General features: G+C 39.4%; 2 protein-coding genes across 2 annotated transcripts in view; both read left to right on the top strand.

The window, feature by feature from the left end:
- Nucleotides 1–11,781: 11,781 nt before the first annotated feature.
- On the top strand, nucleotides 11,782–14,790 carry LOC149181355 (protein kinase STUNTED-like). Its single transcript, XM_089414161.1, has 7 exons — nucleotides 11,782–12,538; nucleotides 12,667–12,915; nucleotides 13,087–13,247; nucleotides 13,400–13,476; nucleotides 13,568–13,715; nucleotides 13,818–13,967; nucleotides 14,174–14,790. The coding sequence occupies exons 1-7, from the start codon at nucleotides 12,316–12,318 to the stop codon at nucleotides 14,444–14,446; spliced, it is 1,281 nt and encodes a 426-aa protein (XP_089270287.1). The 5' UTR covers nucleotides 11,782–12,315; the 3' UTR covers nucleotides 14,447–14,790.
- Nucleotides 14,543–15,469, top strand: part of LOC149181354 (ADP-ribosylation factor GTPase-activating protein AGD7-like) — a 67,930-nt gene continuing 67,003 nt past the window's right edge. Inside the window, exon 1 of the mRNA XM_089414159.1 lies at nucleotides 14,543–14,689. Within this exon, the coding sequence (XP_089270285.1) occupies nucleotides 14,543–14,689 (147 nt within the window). The remainder of the gene's footprint in view (nucleotides 14,690–15,469) is intronic.

Raw genomic sequence — 15,469 nt, 5'->3', positions numbered from 1 at the left:
TCCAATATTCACTCGGAGTACAAGTCGATCCATGTGAAAGATGTTCTGGAGTCGAACATGGAAAGACATCACCTGATTACCGACCAATGATGTAAGTTGTTAACAGGTGTGAGAGGAATCACCGATAATGATGATGACCCTCAAGGTACTACAGTACAATTCACATGGTGTGAAAAAGGGACTTGGCGTCAAACAACACGCAAAATCTTTCGGTCAAAGGCCATTGATGTAAACCTGTCGTCGGAAGTGAGAAACTTGCCATTGAGGCATGCAAGCTTCAAAGTATTGAAAGGGTTGTTCCTAAGTTGACTTCTTGGATAATGAGCTGATGTCGACAAGAAGCGAACGGTCGTAGGAGGGCCTTAATGAATCCCACATCTATGACACAGAACGGAGTAAATTATTTTGGAGGTGAAAACGATCTAATGATACAGGGTTCAGGGTGGCGGTCATGAAAGAATGGAGCGTGAATGTATTGCAGCAGATGAGACACAGGTGAATTCTCTGAGCAACTTCTCTTGAACATACCGGCGACACTGACATGGATTGGTAGCGTTAACCCCAAATATGGATGGTGTGATGGACCAATGGTGATATGACCGGTGAACGGAATAACCCAACCCGACTCGGACGTGGAGTGAAAGTGTCATGTTCAAGAGCGACTTGCTACCAATAAAGTTTCTTCAAGTTTTCTTCCCAAATTTTCCCCAGTCATTGCTGACCAGTACCTCTTTATTTTTATCAAGCTTAAGGAGGATAACATATGCTTTTTCTATAATTTTCCCTTCGGGCAAACCCGTCGCTATGTTTTAACGAGCCTAACGATAGTGAAACTCGTTCTTGTCTATATGGACGAGTTTGTCGCTATTGGTTTTAACGAGTTTAACGACAAAGATAACTCGGTCCTTTTCAATTTTAGAGAGTCTAAAAGGGACGTAAAGGAAACTCCAGTAATCCTTTTTCGTCATATACTCCCTCAAGTCCAAAAAAGTATAAAATAATACGAAAGGGATGAATTTTCGATAATTTTAATGAGCCGAACAAAACAAGCGCTCGATCTTTTTGTGTAATAATCCCTCAGGTCCAAAAAGATTAAAATATAGAGGAGGAATAGCACTCCAGGTAACTTTAACAAGCTGGAGAGGCCAACTGCTCGGCAATCTTTTCATATTTTATGAGTCAGACAAAAATAGCTTAAAGGAGACTCGTCTTTTGAGGAACGAGTGATAATTTCAGGTAGCAGTTGATTCCAGGTAAGGTTTGGAATTTTCCAATCACGACAGTGTCACAAGGATGGCTAACAGGATCACTCTTTGCACTTGTTCCTAAAAAAGGGGTAAACAATCAAATGGAGGTGAATGATCAGCTAAAACAGAGTGGAGGTGATGATGAGAACACGACCAGGGCTCAAAAGCTGATGATAATGCATTCACAATGGTTATTTACTGGAAATTGGTTCATTTTTTAATGAGCTTAAACTCTGGGGGAAACATTTGCTCATTGCTTAGGTTTAATTTTTAACGAGCTTGAACTTCACATAAAAACTGCTCGTGGCGAGGTTTATTTTTTAACGAGCTTGAACCCTACAGTAACACTGCTCGTGATAAATTTGCATGCCCCCAGCATAATAATGCAAATCGAGGTGCATGCCCCCCAAGCTTCATTGCATTCAACGCGGTGGTTGGAATGAAGGTTTACCTCCGAGATCTTTTGAAAGACTCAACTTGGAAAGGGATTTGTTTCATTTTTTAATGAGGTTGACACAGTAAAAGAACTATCCTCATGACTCCTTGTTTCATTTTTTAACGAGGTTGACACAAGATAATAACCGTCCTTGGAATCCACCGTATTTACAGTATTTGATAGGAAATCAAAACTAAAGGATGATTAAGGTTGCTGGAATAATCTTCGTGGTAATTCGGAAGATGGGAACAATGGTGGTAATCTTCCCATGGTGCCTCTTCTATCATCATTGATTGAATGATTCCTTCGTTTGTAGAATGTACATGCAACCAAGGATCTGAAGAGGTTCCAAATTCCTTAGACCTATCTATCCAAACACTCGATGAGTGTTTATTTGGGTCTACCCCCCAGGCCAAGAAAAATGATTGCTACAATATTTCTAAAATGGCGATGATCCATGCTGTCAAAATGTTCAGGAATATTTTGAATCTAGAAGACATCATATTGCAGGTTCCCACCGTGGCCACTTCCGCCAGATTGTTTGGAGGCGGTAGGGAAAAAGTCCCCATTAATGTAGGGTCTTTTAGTAGGCCTACTCCAACATTTTGAAGCGATTGAGAGCTTCCATGGATCATTGGAATGCTTCCCGTAACTTGTGAACTATTGGGGAGGAAGTTTTGTTGGTCGACGATCGTAATCCCTCCTTGGAAGGGAAATGCAATCTTTCTAAAGTATTTCGACACAACTGTAGCCATAGCATAAATCCAGGGCCTTCCCAGTGGGATGTTGTAGTCGAGGTTTCCATCGATAACCTCAACATCAATTTCTATTGTTTTTCCCCCCAGTTCAACTTGAAAGTTACTTAAAATATCGTATGGAGTGTATGATCATCCATCAAATGCTTTTAACGTCATTGACGATCGCGACAAGGGTGGTGAGCCTAAATTTTTCCAGCAACTCATCGACATAATACATGTAGATGCCCCCTCATCAATAATTGTTCGATGAACAGTTTTGTTGAGGGATTTCACTTGAATAAGGAAAGCTAGTTGAGCTGGTAACTGAGGGTCATATCCTTTGTGATTAAAGGCCACAAGATTGGAATCCGTTGGGTCAATCCCACCTATCGCTAATAATAAAGCCTACTTCTGGGAGGGGCAATTTTGCAGTATCTCAAGTGTCGACATAGCGGACGACGATTGGGCCAAGTCCTCTAGTATATTATAATTCTGTGCTGCTTTGGCACGAGGATTAAATGTCGATTTGTGTACTACTCCCCTTGGCTGCTTTATCATTAGCTCAAGAATGATGGGTGGCACAACTTCGGTTGAAGTTGTTGTCGAACTACTCAGTTGATCAATAGCCTTGTTGTTCGACAGCTATGGATTCTCGTAATCTTTATTCCTTGTCGATATCAAAGCATCATTTTGCTGTTTTGAAATCGACAACATAAGCACTTGGGATTGGGAAGCATTTTGATTAGCAACCAATTTGTTTCCCGGGTTTGGAAATGGATCAGTCAATACCGCTGATGTTTTTAAACTCTTAAAGAGTTTCTTAACTTCAGCTTTATGTGGAAAATCTCTTGTCCGATGATCCTCATCGCATATCTGACACCCCGTAGGGGATTTCCTTTGCCCATAAGGGTTTGCAGAAGGTTTTTCAGGAGATGACTCATCCTGCTTCTTCTTTCTCCCTTTCTTTTTCTTCTTGCCCCTTGGTTGCTTTAGTTATTTTCCTTTGTCGGTCGTCACGGCATTTACCTCCGAGGTGAGAAGTTCTTCATTTGAATTTTGATCAGAAATCTTACGGGCTTTCTTAGATGTAGCCATTGTCGATTTCGTGCTTGTCGTACCTATCACACCATCGCCGGCATGAGAGTCTTTGTTTGATTTAGGAGGGGGAGGAACGGAAAATTTCGGTCTAGGAGCATCAGGTATTTTATCGTAGAGCGTGTGTTATGAAACCAGCTCAAGAAAAGATAGATCAACGCCTTAGAATTCAGCCTCTTCGAGGGGGCAACCTAATTTACATTACAAAAATGAACAATTCTTGGATGATACAAATGAAAATACCTCCTTTCTATATATAGGAGTCTAAGGAGTCACAATATAACCTAGTCGACCTAACAATAATAATATAAAGCCACAATAATAACAATAGTGGGCTTCTATGGGGCACAAGAGTAACAATATGGGCACTACATGGGTACATCAATATAATAAGTGGGTTATACTAATAACAATAAGGGGTTACACTAGTAGTATAGGGGCCTAACAGCGTGCCAGACTGAGTATAGATCAAGTCTAGATATTGTGCATGGGCAATGACTTGCTCTTCAGTGACGACTCCTCCCTTTGCCACATCTTCTATGATAAAATGTAATAATGAATTAATAAACCATTCAGCTAACAGCTGATCAAGAACATATGTTTTTACCATTCTACGACGACGTTGCCACTCATGAATATGATCAGATATGTGAGTGGCCATCGTTTGTTTGAAATTGGTAAGAAGCTCTGTTCCCGTTTCGTACCTTATGGGTAACTGAAAATGGGTTAAAAAGGTTGTGGCTAGGGTGATGAAGTTATCGAATGAAGCTCTAGGAAATTCGATATACCATTTTTCTGCCGGACCAGTCAACGTTCGTTGAAAAAGGCGAAGCCTAATCGAATCATTGTTGAGAGTGTTGGATGAACACCACAGATGAAAGGTCATCACATGATTCGACAGGTCTTCACCCGGATTTCCATTAAATTTAGGAATATCTGACGGAAGTTTATGCGGAATCGCCGGCCACCAAGGGGCATAAGAAATTGGATCATTTGTCAGCCGATTTAGATCTAGTAATTCTAGAGTTGCTACAAAGGGCAACTGTTGATTCAGGTTAGGCGTAGCATACCCAGGATAAGATGGAATCGCTTGAGCAATGGGTCTTTGCATACCAGCATAATGTACTTGATGCTGGTAACTTTGATAAGGTTGATAGGCATAACCATTATAGTATGGTTGTTGATAACTGCTTTGGAAATGCGGTTGCCCATTACTTACAAAGACTTGTTGCTCAAGTCCTTGATATGATTGTTGGAATTGCGGTTGTTGAGATTGAACCATCCATTGTTGTTGGACCATTTGTTGTTGTCCAATACTGGATGATTGACCAAGATGAGGAGTCATAGTACTTGTTTGAGCCTGAGTCGCTCCAGATAAGGAGGCACTAACTTGAGGTTGTGATTGAATCGTTGAGACGAGAGGCTGTTGTATTGCAACCTGAGAAACCTGGGGTTGACATACAACAGGTAGCGCTTGTACTTGTGATGCAGTCATGGTAGCAGGTATAGTGGGAAAATTCGATGTAGGATGGACTGGTTGCATTGAATATACAACCCTTGGTTGCTGAGGCAGTATTGGTACCCAACCGCTGGATGTCATTCCAGTTTGACCTGAACTTTGTTGTAAACTCCCATATGGTTGTTCTCCGAGAGGGAACAATGAAAAGGCATACTGTCCTCCATATTGTGGCAATCCAGGTAGATTGGCCTTTGAAGACACATTGGATCAATTTGTTGAGTTTCAACATAAGAAATAACAGATGAGAATCTGGATGAAGAAATAGGAACTAACCATGTCGTCGAAACAGTCCCTGATTGGACTCCGGCTTGTTGTCGATAACTTGCCGGGACAGATGGTATACCGGCGAACATCGTTGGAGTAGCAGCAGGAAGCTCTACCGCTGTTGCGTCGGATGACACAGTCCTGGATGTCGACGGTTGTTCAGACATATCTAGTCTATCCAAAAGATTTTCTAGCGATTTCGATTGACTTTCTTCCACAATTGCGGATTACTCGATCAACTCAAAATAAAGGGGAAAATGATTCTGAATTAAATGAATTTTAGACGCTTTGACACAACTTGCTTTTTCAATTTTTAAGAGTCGAGAAAAAACAAAAGGTGACTCTAGTCGCCTTCGATTTTTAATGAGCCTGAAGTGACAAGTGCTCAGATGGACCTTTTCCTTTAAGGAGTTTGAAAAGGAATGAAAGAGACTACTCTGGAAATCTAGACAGAGGGATTACCAAACCAATCGCAAAACTGCAGGATACTTTTTACGGTATGGCAGTCAATTTTCCCGAATGTTGTGTTCAGTGCATTGCAATCGATAGGGCGGTAGACACAGCTTCCTAAGGATAAAGGATATAGCCTATTGTGGTCTCCCAATATATACTCGACGGTACGTGGGAGCACAAGTCCATACTGGCACTTGTCATCTCAAAGAGGGGGAATCACCCAACCAACAATGAAAGCGATAGTTACCAGGCTTTACGACACCGAAATACGTCTCTAGCCTAGACTTCTAAATGTTGTGCGCTAGGTTCCAAACAAGGTTAATTTTAGGGGCGAATAATAGCCCAAAGGCGAAATTTAAGGCCTTTTATATTTTAATGGGGCGAATTTTTAATTAAAATAATAATTTTTTTTTTATATAATTAGCCCATATTTTATTTAAAAATTAATTTATTTTTTTATTTTAGCCCAGGGCGGATAAACTAACCGAATCGGATTTGATCAAAATAGCCCCATTTTGATATTTGCGGAATCGTATTTGATCAAAATCGCCCCCATTTTGATTTACAGTTTGGGTTTTCTGGTCTGAGAGTGGTTTGTGAGGGTCGATTTGGTCCTGGGAGTGGTTTGTGAGGGTCGATTTGGTCATGGGATGAGGGTCGATTTGGTCATGGATGTTAGATTTATTTTGAAATGGAGGGCGGCTCCCTGTTTTGACGGATTCAGCCCGCTGTTTTGGTGTATATGGCTCCCTGGGTCCCTGTATAAAAATGGTTTTGAAATAAGTTTTTTCATCCTAGTTCACAAATCTAGCAGCAGCAGTTTCGATGGGATATTCTTGCATTTTCAGATTTCAATCAGCTTATTCTTCTCTGGTTTCGGGTTTCTTGGATTTGAACGGCTCATGATTTCTTTTCTCAGGGATTGCAATTGCTTTCCGGAAGATGGGGTATACCTGTTCATGGTACTTCTTTACCTTCCCTTAGACTTGAGTTTTGTTTGGTTCTTGTTCGTTGGGTGATGATAAAAAATGTAATATTCATTTGTATTTGTTGATTTTATACTCATGGAACTTGTTTCTTATTTGCAGCGGTTTATAATTCACCAAGTACTCGGTATAACCCACGCATTCGTGTACAAACCAGTGTAGACGAAATAACACGAATATCTCCGGTAGTCAGTCCATTTCCATCAGCCGGCCGGTGGGAGCGGTAAGTGTCTTTTGGTTTCTTTTATGTGATAGCTAGTTGATGTTCTGTTGATTGTTTATCGATGGTAGTCTAGTGGATTCAATCTCTCTAGTCAATGAGATGGTCTGATCAGATGTAAGTGATGATTTTAGAGTTGATGTAGGTTTGCTCTTTCAAACCAGCAGCACCCAGCCGGGATAGCCTTTCCTTAATGCTTCTTCTATGAAGTGCCAGGACACAGATATAGGGTTGGTTTCAGGGCATAGGAAGTGAAGATCTGAGATTGCATTACACGATCTAAAAGAGCGAAAGGCTTCCTAGTGGGCTCGGGTTCCTGGTATAGGTATAAGAAAGCCAGTAGAGCTAAATAGAGAATGGCTGGAACATAAGGTGGCGTGTCTGCTTGAACCACCTCCTATCTAGTAACATTTGCCTGCCGTTGTACTCAGTTCTTTAGTGCTCTCGTTCTCCTTTTGGACCAGTTGTCCATTCTCCTCACTTGCAAAGCATGCATTCACATAAAATTCACCAATTTTAAAAATAAAAGGTTACCTGGCCTCTTCTGATGCCTCCAACATCAAATTTTGTCTTCCTTCCATGCTTTAGGAAGGTACTCCTTCTCTTTCTTCTATTCTTATGACAACTATGAATGATTGTCCCTCTTGAAAATCCTTATCATCTGCATCTATACACATAGCATCAGTATCATAATCACCAAGCTCTTTAGCCCCATATGGTATATATGTTAGTGTTACGAGCACTTCTAGCTAACCTCCCATGAGACTTTCATTTATTGTCTCATCGACATCCTCTTTGTGTAGCTCCCTCTACTGTTATGATGCTTTTTCCACCATATCTTCTATCAACAAATCCATATGTTGATTTGAACTCTTTATGCAGTCCATGAGACTCTCTTATAGTCTCTCTTCAACATCTTCCTCACCATCAAGGACTATTCCCTGCTCTGGTTCAAAATAGTGAACTAATTCAACTTTAGGCTCAACAGGTGCTTCATCTTCCTCCCTAGCTTTCTAGCTTTAGGGGGCTTCCTCTTAAAATATTTTTTCTGACAAGTAATTTGGCCTTCTTCCTTAGGTCCCATCTCTACCTTTGGTATTCTCTTTCAAGCCTCATTTTGACTATGTTGAATCTCTCCTTCAACTCATAAATCTCCTTTTCAATTTCTTCTTTACTCATTCCATTTTCCTTGGCATGCTTCTCCCTTTTGTTATGGCCTCTCTTTGAATTATGTCCATCAGTAGCCATCTTCTTTCCTCCTTTCTTGTGAGCTTTCTCTTGCTCATTGTGAGCTACACTCAAGCCCCTTTAACAATTCTTCTCCATCACTTGTTACCCAATATCTCACCCACTTCACCTCAACCTAGGCTTTTGGTATTCCTCTGGTTCCCTCCTCTGGAACCCACTTGAGCATGCTCTGGTCTTCTATGGCTTTTACACTTTTCTCACCTTTTGAGAACTCCACTTGTTCTCTTCTCTTTGAGGACCTCAGCTAGAAACCTTCTATGTTTTGTTTTGTAGCCTATTTGTCGTAAGTTTCTTGCCATACACTTTAAGAACTTTATTGGTCCTCTGTTACCACTCCTTCTACTATTACCACTGTAAGGATTAACTCCTTGTATACATTTAAAAAAAAATACAAACCAGTTACCTACTAGTTCCTTAACCTCTGAGGTCTCAATATCTCAGTTCTTCCTAGCTCTACACTTGGTTGGTACTTCTTTAATATGCTCCAATCCTGTATTCCGTTCTCAATCTCTTTCTCTCCTCACTTTTTTTCTTAGGTTCCTCTTGCCCAAAATTTTCTTGGTTTCTTTGTCTCAACTTTGATGTCTCTTCTTCACGAGCAATCTTATAAATCTTTTTGGTTCACTGCAGAAACCTCCTCAATCACTTGTCAATCCCCAAGAGCATCAATATTGCTCTAGTACCACTTAATGCATACCTTTTGGCTACTCTCATATTTCCATCATTCAACGTAGTCCATCTCATTCATTCACCTTCCCATTTTTGGCTCTTCCGGTCCCTTTTTCTAGCAGCCTTAACTGTGGAACCTTACGTTATGACCCACTAGTCAATTGCTCTATTCCTTTGACCTTTGACATAACAAACAATCTTGATTTTCCCAGATTTTCCACAAGTTCTTTCTCACAGTGACTATACTCGCCCCTGTCTTGCGTTATAAACCTCCCTACTACCTTCAACACAACCACCCTTAATAAATATCTTCGCATAACCCACTTAGTTGTTCTAGGTCACTAGACAGTTCTCAACCTCCTTAGTTGAAGATTTGTTCCCACTGTGCCTTGAAACCTCACAGAATCTGTGTGTAATAATTCTCCCAGGCCAAACTTGAAGTCAACACACACACCTGTCTCCTGGTATTTGAAAGCACTCAATCTCAATAATAAAGGTGCTTAGGCCTAACTTTACTCATATTACACTTGAGGTACTTGAAGCGGCAGCAGCTCTCTTCTCAAGCGGTATGTGTTCTAGTTCTCAAGTGTAATATGAGTAAATTTAGAATGTACTGCCGTTTGACAATACTTGTAAGCACTTTGAAGCAAATGTGGCCTGAATGCTGTTTGAAACTGGAGATACTAATGACCTCAATGATGTGAAAAATTGGAGATACCGTATGGCCTCAATGGTGTTTGTAATCAAAATCTGGATTGAACACAGTGTCTGTATAGACTGTTGTATAGACTGTAGTCTAATTATGTATAGACTGTTGGTCTTAAGAGCATGCGATCATTGATCAAGCCATCATGACCCATGGCAGCTTTGAAGGGATAAAAGGAAGACGTGTTGAAGCCAATGCTGCCATTGGAGTTTGATTCTTGAATATCATGGAGATTAAGAAGAATTATGTTCCATGCTCAAGGTTAATTACAGTAACGTTTTATGTGCTTACTCTACAAATGAATTTGAACAAGTTTTTCATGGAAACCTTTCGAAAAGAGAAAAAAGACCTTGCATTATAGTTTATTGGTGGATTCCTATATTTTCTTGGTTGTTGTTACATGTTGACTATTGGAAGATCTGTTTATATTACTGAGAATCTTTCACCTGAAAATGGAGCAGTAAAGGACATATTAACTGTTATACGCTTTTGATTTTTCTGCCTTTGAGAACCTTGTGAGTTGTATGTCATTGAAGGGTGACTTGGTTTGAATAGTTAGCTTTGGAGAGCAGTTAGAGGAAGAAATAACTCAAACCCAAACTCAACAATGGAATTTTTATCAATGTGTCCATTCCAATAGATTATTATTCTAAATCTGGATGATGTGGCAACAATAATTATATATTTTTTGGAATGTACCTCAGTGAATGATCACCTTTTGTAATATTTTAAGTGCCGCTACATAGAGATGTTATTTCTATGCTTAATTAATTGCATTGATGTGCCATAGAGCAATGCAATGCATCTGGATACTTGAAGTCTTGGAATTGCAGAGCAGCATTTGCTTGATTCCTTGGTAGCTGTTTGAAGATCCTAACCAAACTGATGTTTCTTTCAGAATTGTGGTTCTTTGTCATAGTAGTATAGTACGCTGTTCCTGAGATTACCTTTGGTTCTGTTCTGAGATCTGTAGAGAATTGTTGAGCAAGGGGGAGGATAGCTTCATCTTAAAGCATCCCTCTACCCAACGTTAAGCTTGATGGGAAGAATTATCCTATCTTCAAGTGAAGGGTGCTAAACATATAATTGAAGAATTGATTATTAAGACTTGTGGAGGGTAAGAAGACAAATTGCACTGTTGCTAAAGAATTAGTAAAGCTATAAGACAAATTGCACTATTATATAGAGTGTCTATACAACAGTCTATATATTACAACTAAGTACAATGAGTCTCTCTTTGTGGTTAATTGTACTATACCTTGGGTGCCAACATTCATAATTCTTGTTGTTGAACCAAGCTCTCCAGTTGCAGCAATAAGCTCGACACCTTTGTCTTATTGATTGCATTCTTTGAACAATGTTACTCAAGCCAATCCTTAAACCTTGGATTGATCAACCGATCTCTAAAGAACATTGCATCATGATGTTGTTCATCCCCTCTTCTACAATTTCTCTCTTATAGATGCATTCTTTGATTGTTCAAGGCCTCCTCCTTAATGACATTTGAGGGATAATTTTGCCTCCTTCCTTGTCTTAACATAAACTTGGTTTTGTTATCCATCTTTCACATGGCTGCTAGGATCCATGGTCACTTCTGAAAATTGCTTGCAAGGTTATCTTGGCTTCATTATGCATTGTTTTTTCCTTTTGGAAACTCATCCTTCCTTGAGGATTGTCTACCATCTACTACCTCAATTTGGATTTCTTGGATCAATTTAGTGCTCTCGTTCTCCTTTTGGACCAGTTGTCCATTCTCCTCACATGCAAAGCATGCATTCACATAAAATTCACCAATTTTAAAAATAAAAGGTTACCTGGCCTCTTCTGATGCCTCCAACATCAAATTTTGTCTTCCTTCCATGCTTTAGGAAGGTACTCCTCTTTCTTCTATTCTTATGACAACTATGAATGATTGTCCCTCTTGAAAATCCTTATCATCTGCATCTATACACATAGCATCAGTATCATAATCACCAAGCTCTTTAGCCCCATATGGTATATATGTTACGAGCACTTCTAGCTAACCTCCCATGAGACTTTCATTTATTGTCTCATCGACATCCTCTTTGTGTAGCTCCCTCTACTGTTATGATGCTTTTTCCACCATATCTTCTATCAACAAATCCATATGTTGATTTGAACTCTTTATGCAGTCCATGAGACTCTCTGATAGTCTCTCTTCAACATCTTCCTCATCATCAAGGACTATTCCCTGCTCTGGTTCAAAATAGTGAACTAATTCAACTTTAGGCTCAACAGGTGCTTCATCTTCCTCCCTAGCTTTCTAGCTTTAGGGGTCTTCCTCTTAAAATCTTTTTTCTGACAAGTAATTTGGCCTTCTTCCTTAGGTCCCATCTCTACCTTTGGTATTCTCTTTCAAGCCTCATTTTGACTATGTTGAATCTCTCCTTCAACTCATAAATCTCCTTTTCAATTTCTTCTTTACTCATGCCATTTTCCTTGGCATGCTTCTCCCTTTTGTTATGGCATCCATGAGAACTGGTTAGTAGTGGGTAGTTCTTAACCAAAAGGTTCCCAAAAGGGCGACTTCGGGACTGATTACAGAGAAAGGAGAATCAGTACCTGGATGGCCCCTCTTACGTGGAGCCGATTCACTGACCAAGCTTCCTACTCCACAGTCTACATCAAAACAAACATCTGTAGTTGAATGGGCACTACAGTTGCCAAATAGGCTTACACAGGCAACTGGAGAGCTTCATTTGAAAGGACAGATTATGCAGAAGGTTTGCAACTATGAACATGAAGCTCGGTCTTCAAATGAGGTAGCACCAATTGAAGCATGCTCTAAAGAAGAAGGGTTTCCTTGCAGTCAGCAGAATGATTCTGATCGAGAAGAAAATTGTTTGGCAAGGAGATTAGAGTTCCTTTGTCAAAGTAAAACCTGCAGGCATTTTACATATCAGGAGTTGCAATCTGCTACTTCTGGTTTTTCAACAGGTTGCATTTGTAGTTTTCCTCATGGAGTTTTTCATTTCTGTGCTTCTGTTTTGAATGGGAAATTTCCCTTGAAATGTATATTAACCTTGTGAACTCAATTCAATTATGTAACATCCTTATTCTTGCAGGGAATTTTATAGGAAGAGGAGGCTGCAGTAAGGTGTACAGAGGATTTCTTCCTGATGGACAATCGGTGGCAGTGAAAATCTTGAATTCATCTTCCAAAACAGAGCAAGAGCTTCTTTCTGAAGTTGAGATTCTTACTCTATTGAAGCACAACCATGTCATTACACTTATCGGTTACTGTGCAGAAGGCCTTAACCGCCTTCTGGTGTATAATTTTGTATCCAGAGGAAACCTTGAAGAGAATCTCCATGGTATATACTCAATAGTATTGCATTTTAAGAATCATGAAATCGTGTAGAAATATTAAGCAGTAGTACGTTTTAAGCATCATAGTGTTATGTATTGTATGGCAGGGTCTTTCATTTTCTCTTTTCTGAGATTTGATTATAGTCCTAGCTATTGACTATGTATATATTTTTCAGGAGGAGAGGAAAAGCCAATACTTCCTTGGAAAGTGCGATTAAAAGTGGCTGTAGGAGTTGCTGAAGCATTAGATTACTTGCATAATGGCTTTTCTCAATCTGTCATTCATGGAGATGTAAAGTCTTCCAATATCTTGCTTTCTGAAGAGTTTGAACCACAGGTATAAATCTTTTTACTGCAAGAAGAATCAAGACTAAATTGCACAATTCAGTATTTGAAGAGATCTTAGTGATCTAGACTTGTAAACTGAAACTTGGAATTCTGCACTAATGAAAAATTTCAACAGAATTAATGTGCGTGTTATTATAATAGTTGTCAGATTTTGGGCTAGCAAGGTGGGCACCAACATCTTCATATATCACTTGCAACGATGTTTTAGGAACATTTGGGTATGTAAGCATCTTCCCAGTTTCGATTGGCCATTTTCAGATTAAAGCTATCCAATTTGTAAATTCACTAATTGTGATTGTAGTTTGACAGGTATCTTGCTCCAGAATACTTTGTTTATGGAAAGGTTAATGAGAAGACGGATGTGTATGCATTTGGTGTGGTCCTTCTTGAGCTAATAACTGGAAGGAAGCCAATTGATACAGCAAGTCCCAAGGGTCAAGAAAGCCTGATTATGTGGGTAAGTCCTGGTTTTTACAGTTGACTCTCTTCTTCATGTTTATTTATATTGATTATCCTTATTAGGGGCTCATGTTTAACCTTCTGTAAATGTTGAAACCAGGCAAGAACACTCTTACAGGATGGGAATATGGAAAGTCTTGCTGACAAATGTTTGCAAAATGTTTATGATACAAATGAAATGCATAGAATGATGCTTGCTGCTACGCTTTGTCTAAGGGAAACATCTCATTACCGTCCTTGCATGAGCCGAGTAATTTATCTTCCTCTATTCATTTCTATATGCTTCAGGGGCTTGTTTTTACTACCTCGTGTGTTTTTTGAGGGTATTCTTTACCTGCAAAAATTACTTTAGGGTGCAATTTCTCTTACATTTTCTTTTAGCTATAAAACACTCTATGTTAACCACATCTGTTCATCTCTGCTTACTCTTTAATACCAAGATATGATTAATGGCAGATTTTAAAACTACTACAAGGAGAAGATGAGAGGACTGACTGGGCGTGGTGCCAGAATACAATGATCAAGGATATGGATACTTCAGATGAGGATGACATTGTAGAAAATCAGGGGGGGCATGATATACAAACCCATCTCACCCTTGCCATGCTTGGGGTGGATGATGATACGGTATCACTTAGTAGCATAGATCATAGTGTGGGCATTTTGCCAACAAACAATTCTTTGGAAGATTACGGACTGCGCCGATGTAGCAATTCATCAAGCTTTTAATTCAAGATTAAAAGAAGTGAGTTTTGTTGCCAGCAATACATTTGTTTATGGTTGCTTTATAAGTTTCCCATGGCCACAGTGGTTTCATATTCTTATATGGCCAGGAATGTGACGTATTATGCTAGACCTCAAAGAATAGCTAAGGATTGTATGAAAATTAGGGGATTGAACAATAACATTGACTTCGTTAAAGCATTCCTTGAAGTTAGAAGCAAGCTCATGGGCGGAAAGGAAGATCAAGATGTCAGTACTCCATTATCTTGGCTGCAGATCTGAGCAATGTTTGACTAGTTGGCATCTTTTGTTCGCATGCTGATTTTTTCAGTGTCGTGTCCACATTTCTAGTTTTTACTATCAATCTCATGTAAATAGTGAAAATGGATCTACGGTGTTCATTACACTGCTCTGGGTAGACAAGTACCAAGAAGAGTAACTTTTTGGTAATGCTACTATATTGTCAATTCAGAAGTGGTGGAGAGAACCGTAGAAAGAACTACCCACTACTAACCAGTTCTCATGGATGCCAGGTTGATTGATCAAATGGATCAAATGTGCTGAAGCTTGAGATCCTTCTTTGATGTGCCATAAGGGCCATGCCTGATGCGTTTTTGGTCTAACAAAAGGACCAAGGGTTCAAATAGTTAATGGTTAGCATTCACCAACTATTAAAACATAGTAGCCATGTCTAATTTTCAAATTTCATTTATAACACTAGCAATTTTTATTGCATAATATCAGGAATGAACAGATGCAGGGTTTTCAAGATTCAGGTTGAATATCACAGAAGACAATGCAAAGGTGTACCGGTGAATACTATGGTATTAATGAGAATCAAAAGTTAAAAGCTACATAGTAGAATGCATTTATTCATCTTCAAGGATATCACAGCACACACCACACTGCATTTTCACTTTTCATCCATAGAAATGTTTCCATCGATGGAAGGATTTATGGTTAACAATAGCAATAACTAAAGACCTTGTCACCATACTAATGTGCATATTCATCACTTATTGTAAAGGA

This window comes from Pinus tabuliformis, chromosome 3_2 (genome assembly GCF_031772625.1).
Source record: "Pinus tabuliformis cultivar Carrire ecotype Pingquan chromosome 3_2, CPIR1, whole genome shotgun sequence".
Classification (NCBI taxonomy): domain Eukaryota; kingdom Viridiplantae; phylum Streptophyta; class Pinopsida; order Pinales; family Pinaceae; genus Pinus; species Pinus tabuliformis.
The sequence above is the reverse complement of the archived record's forward strand: the minus strand, read 5'-3'. Positions and strand labels throughout refer to the sequence as shown.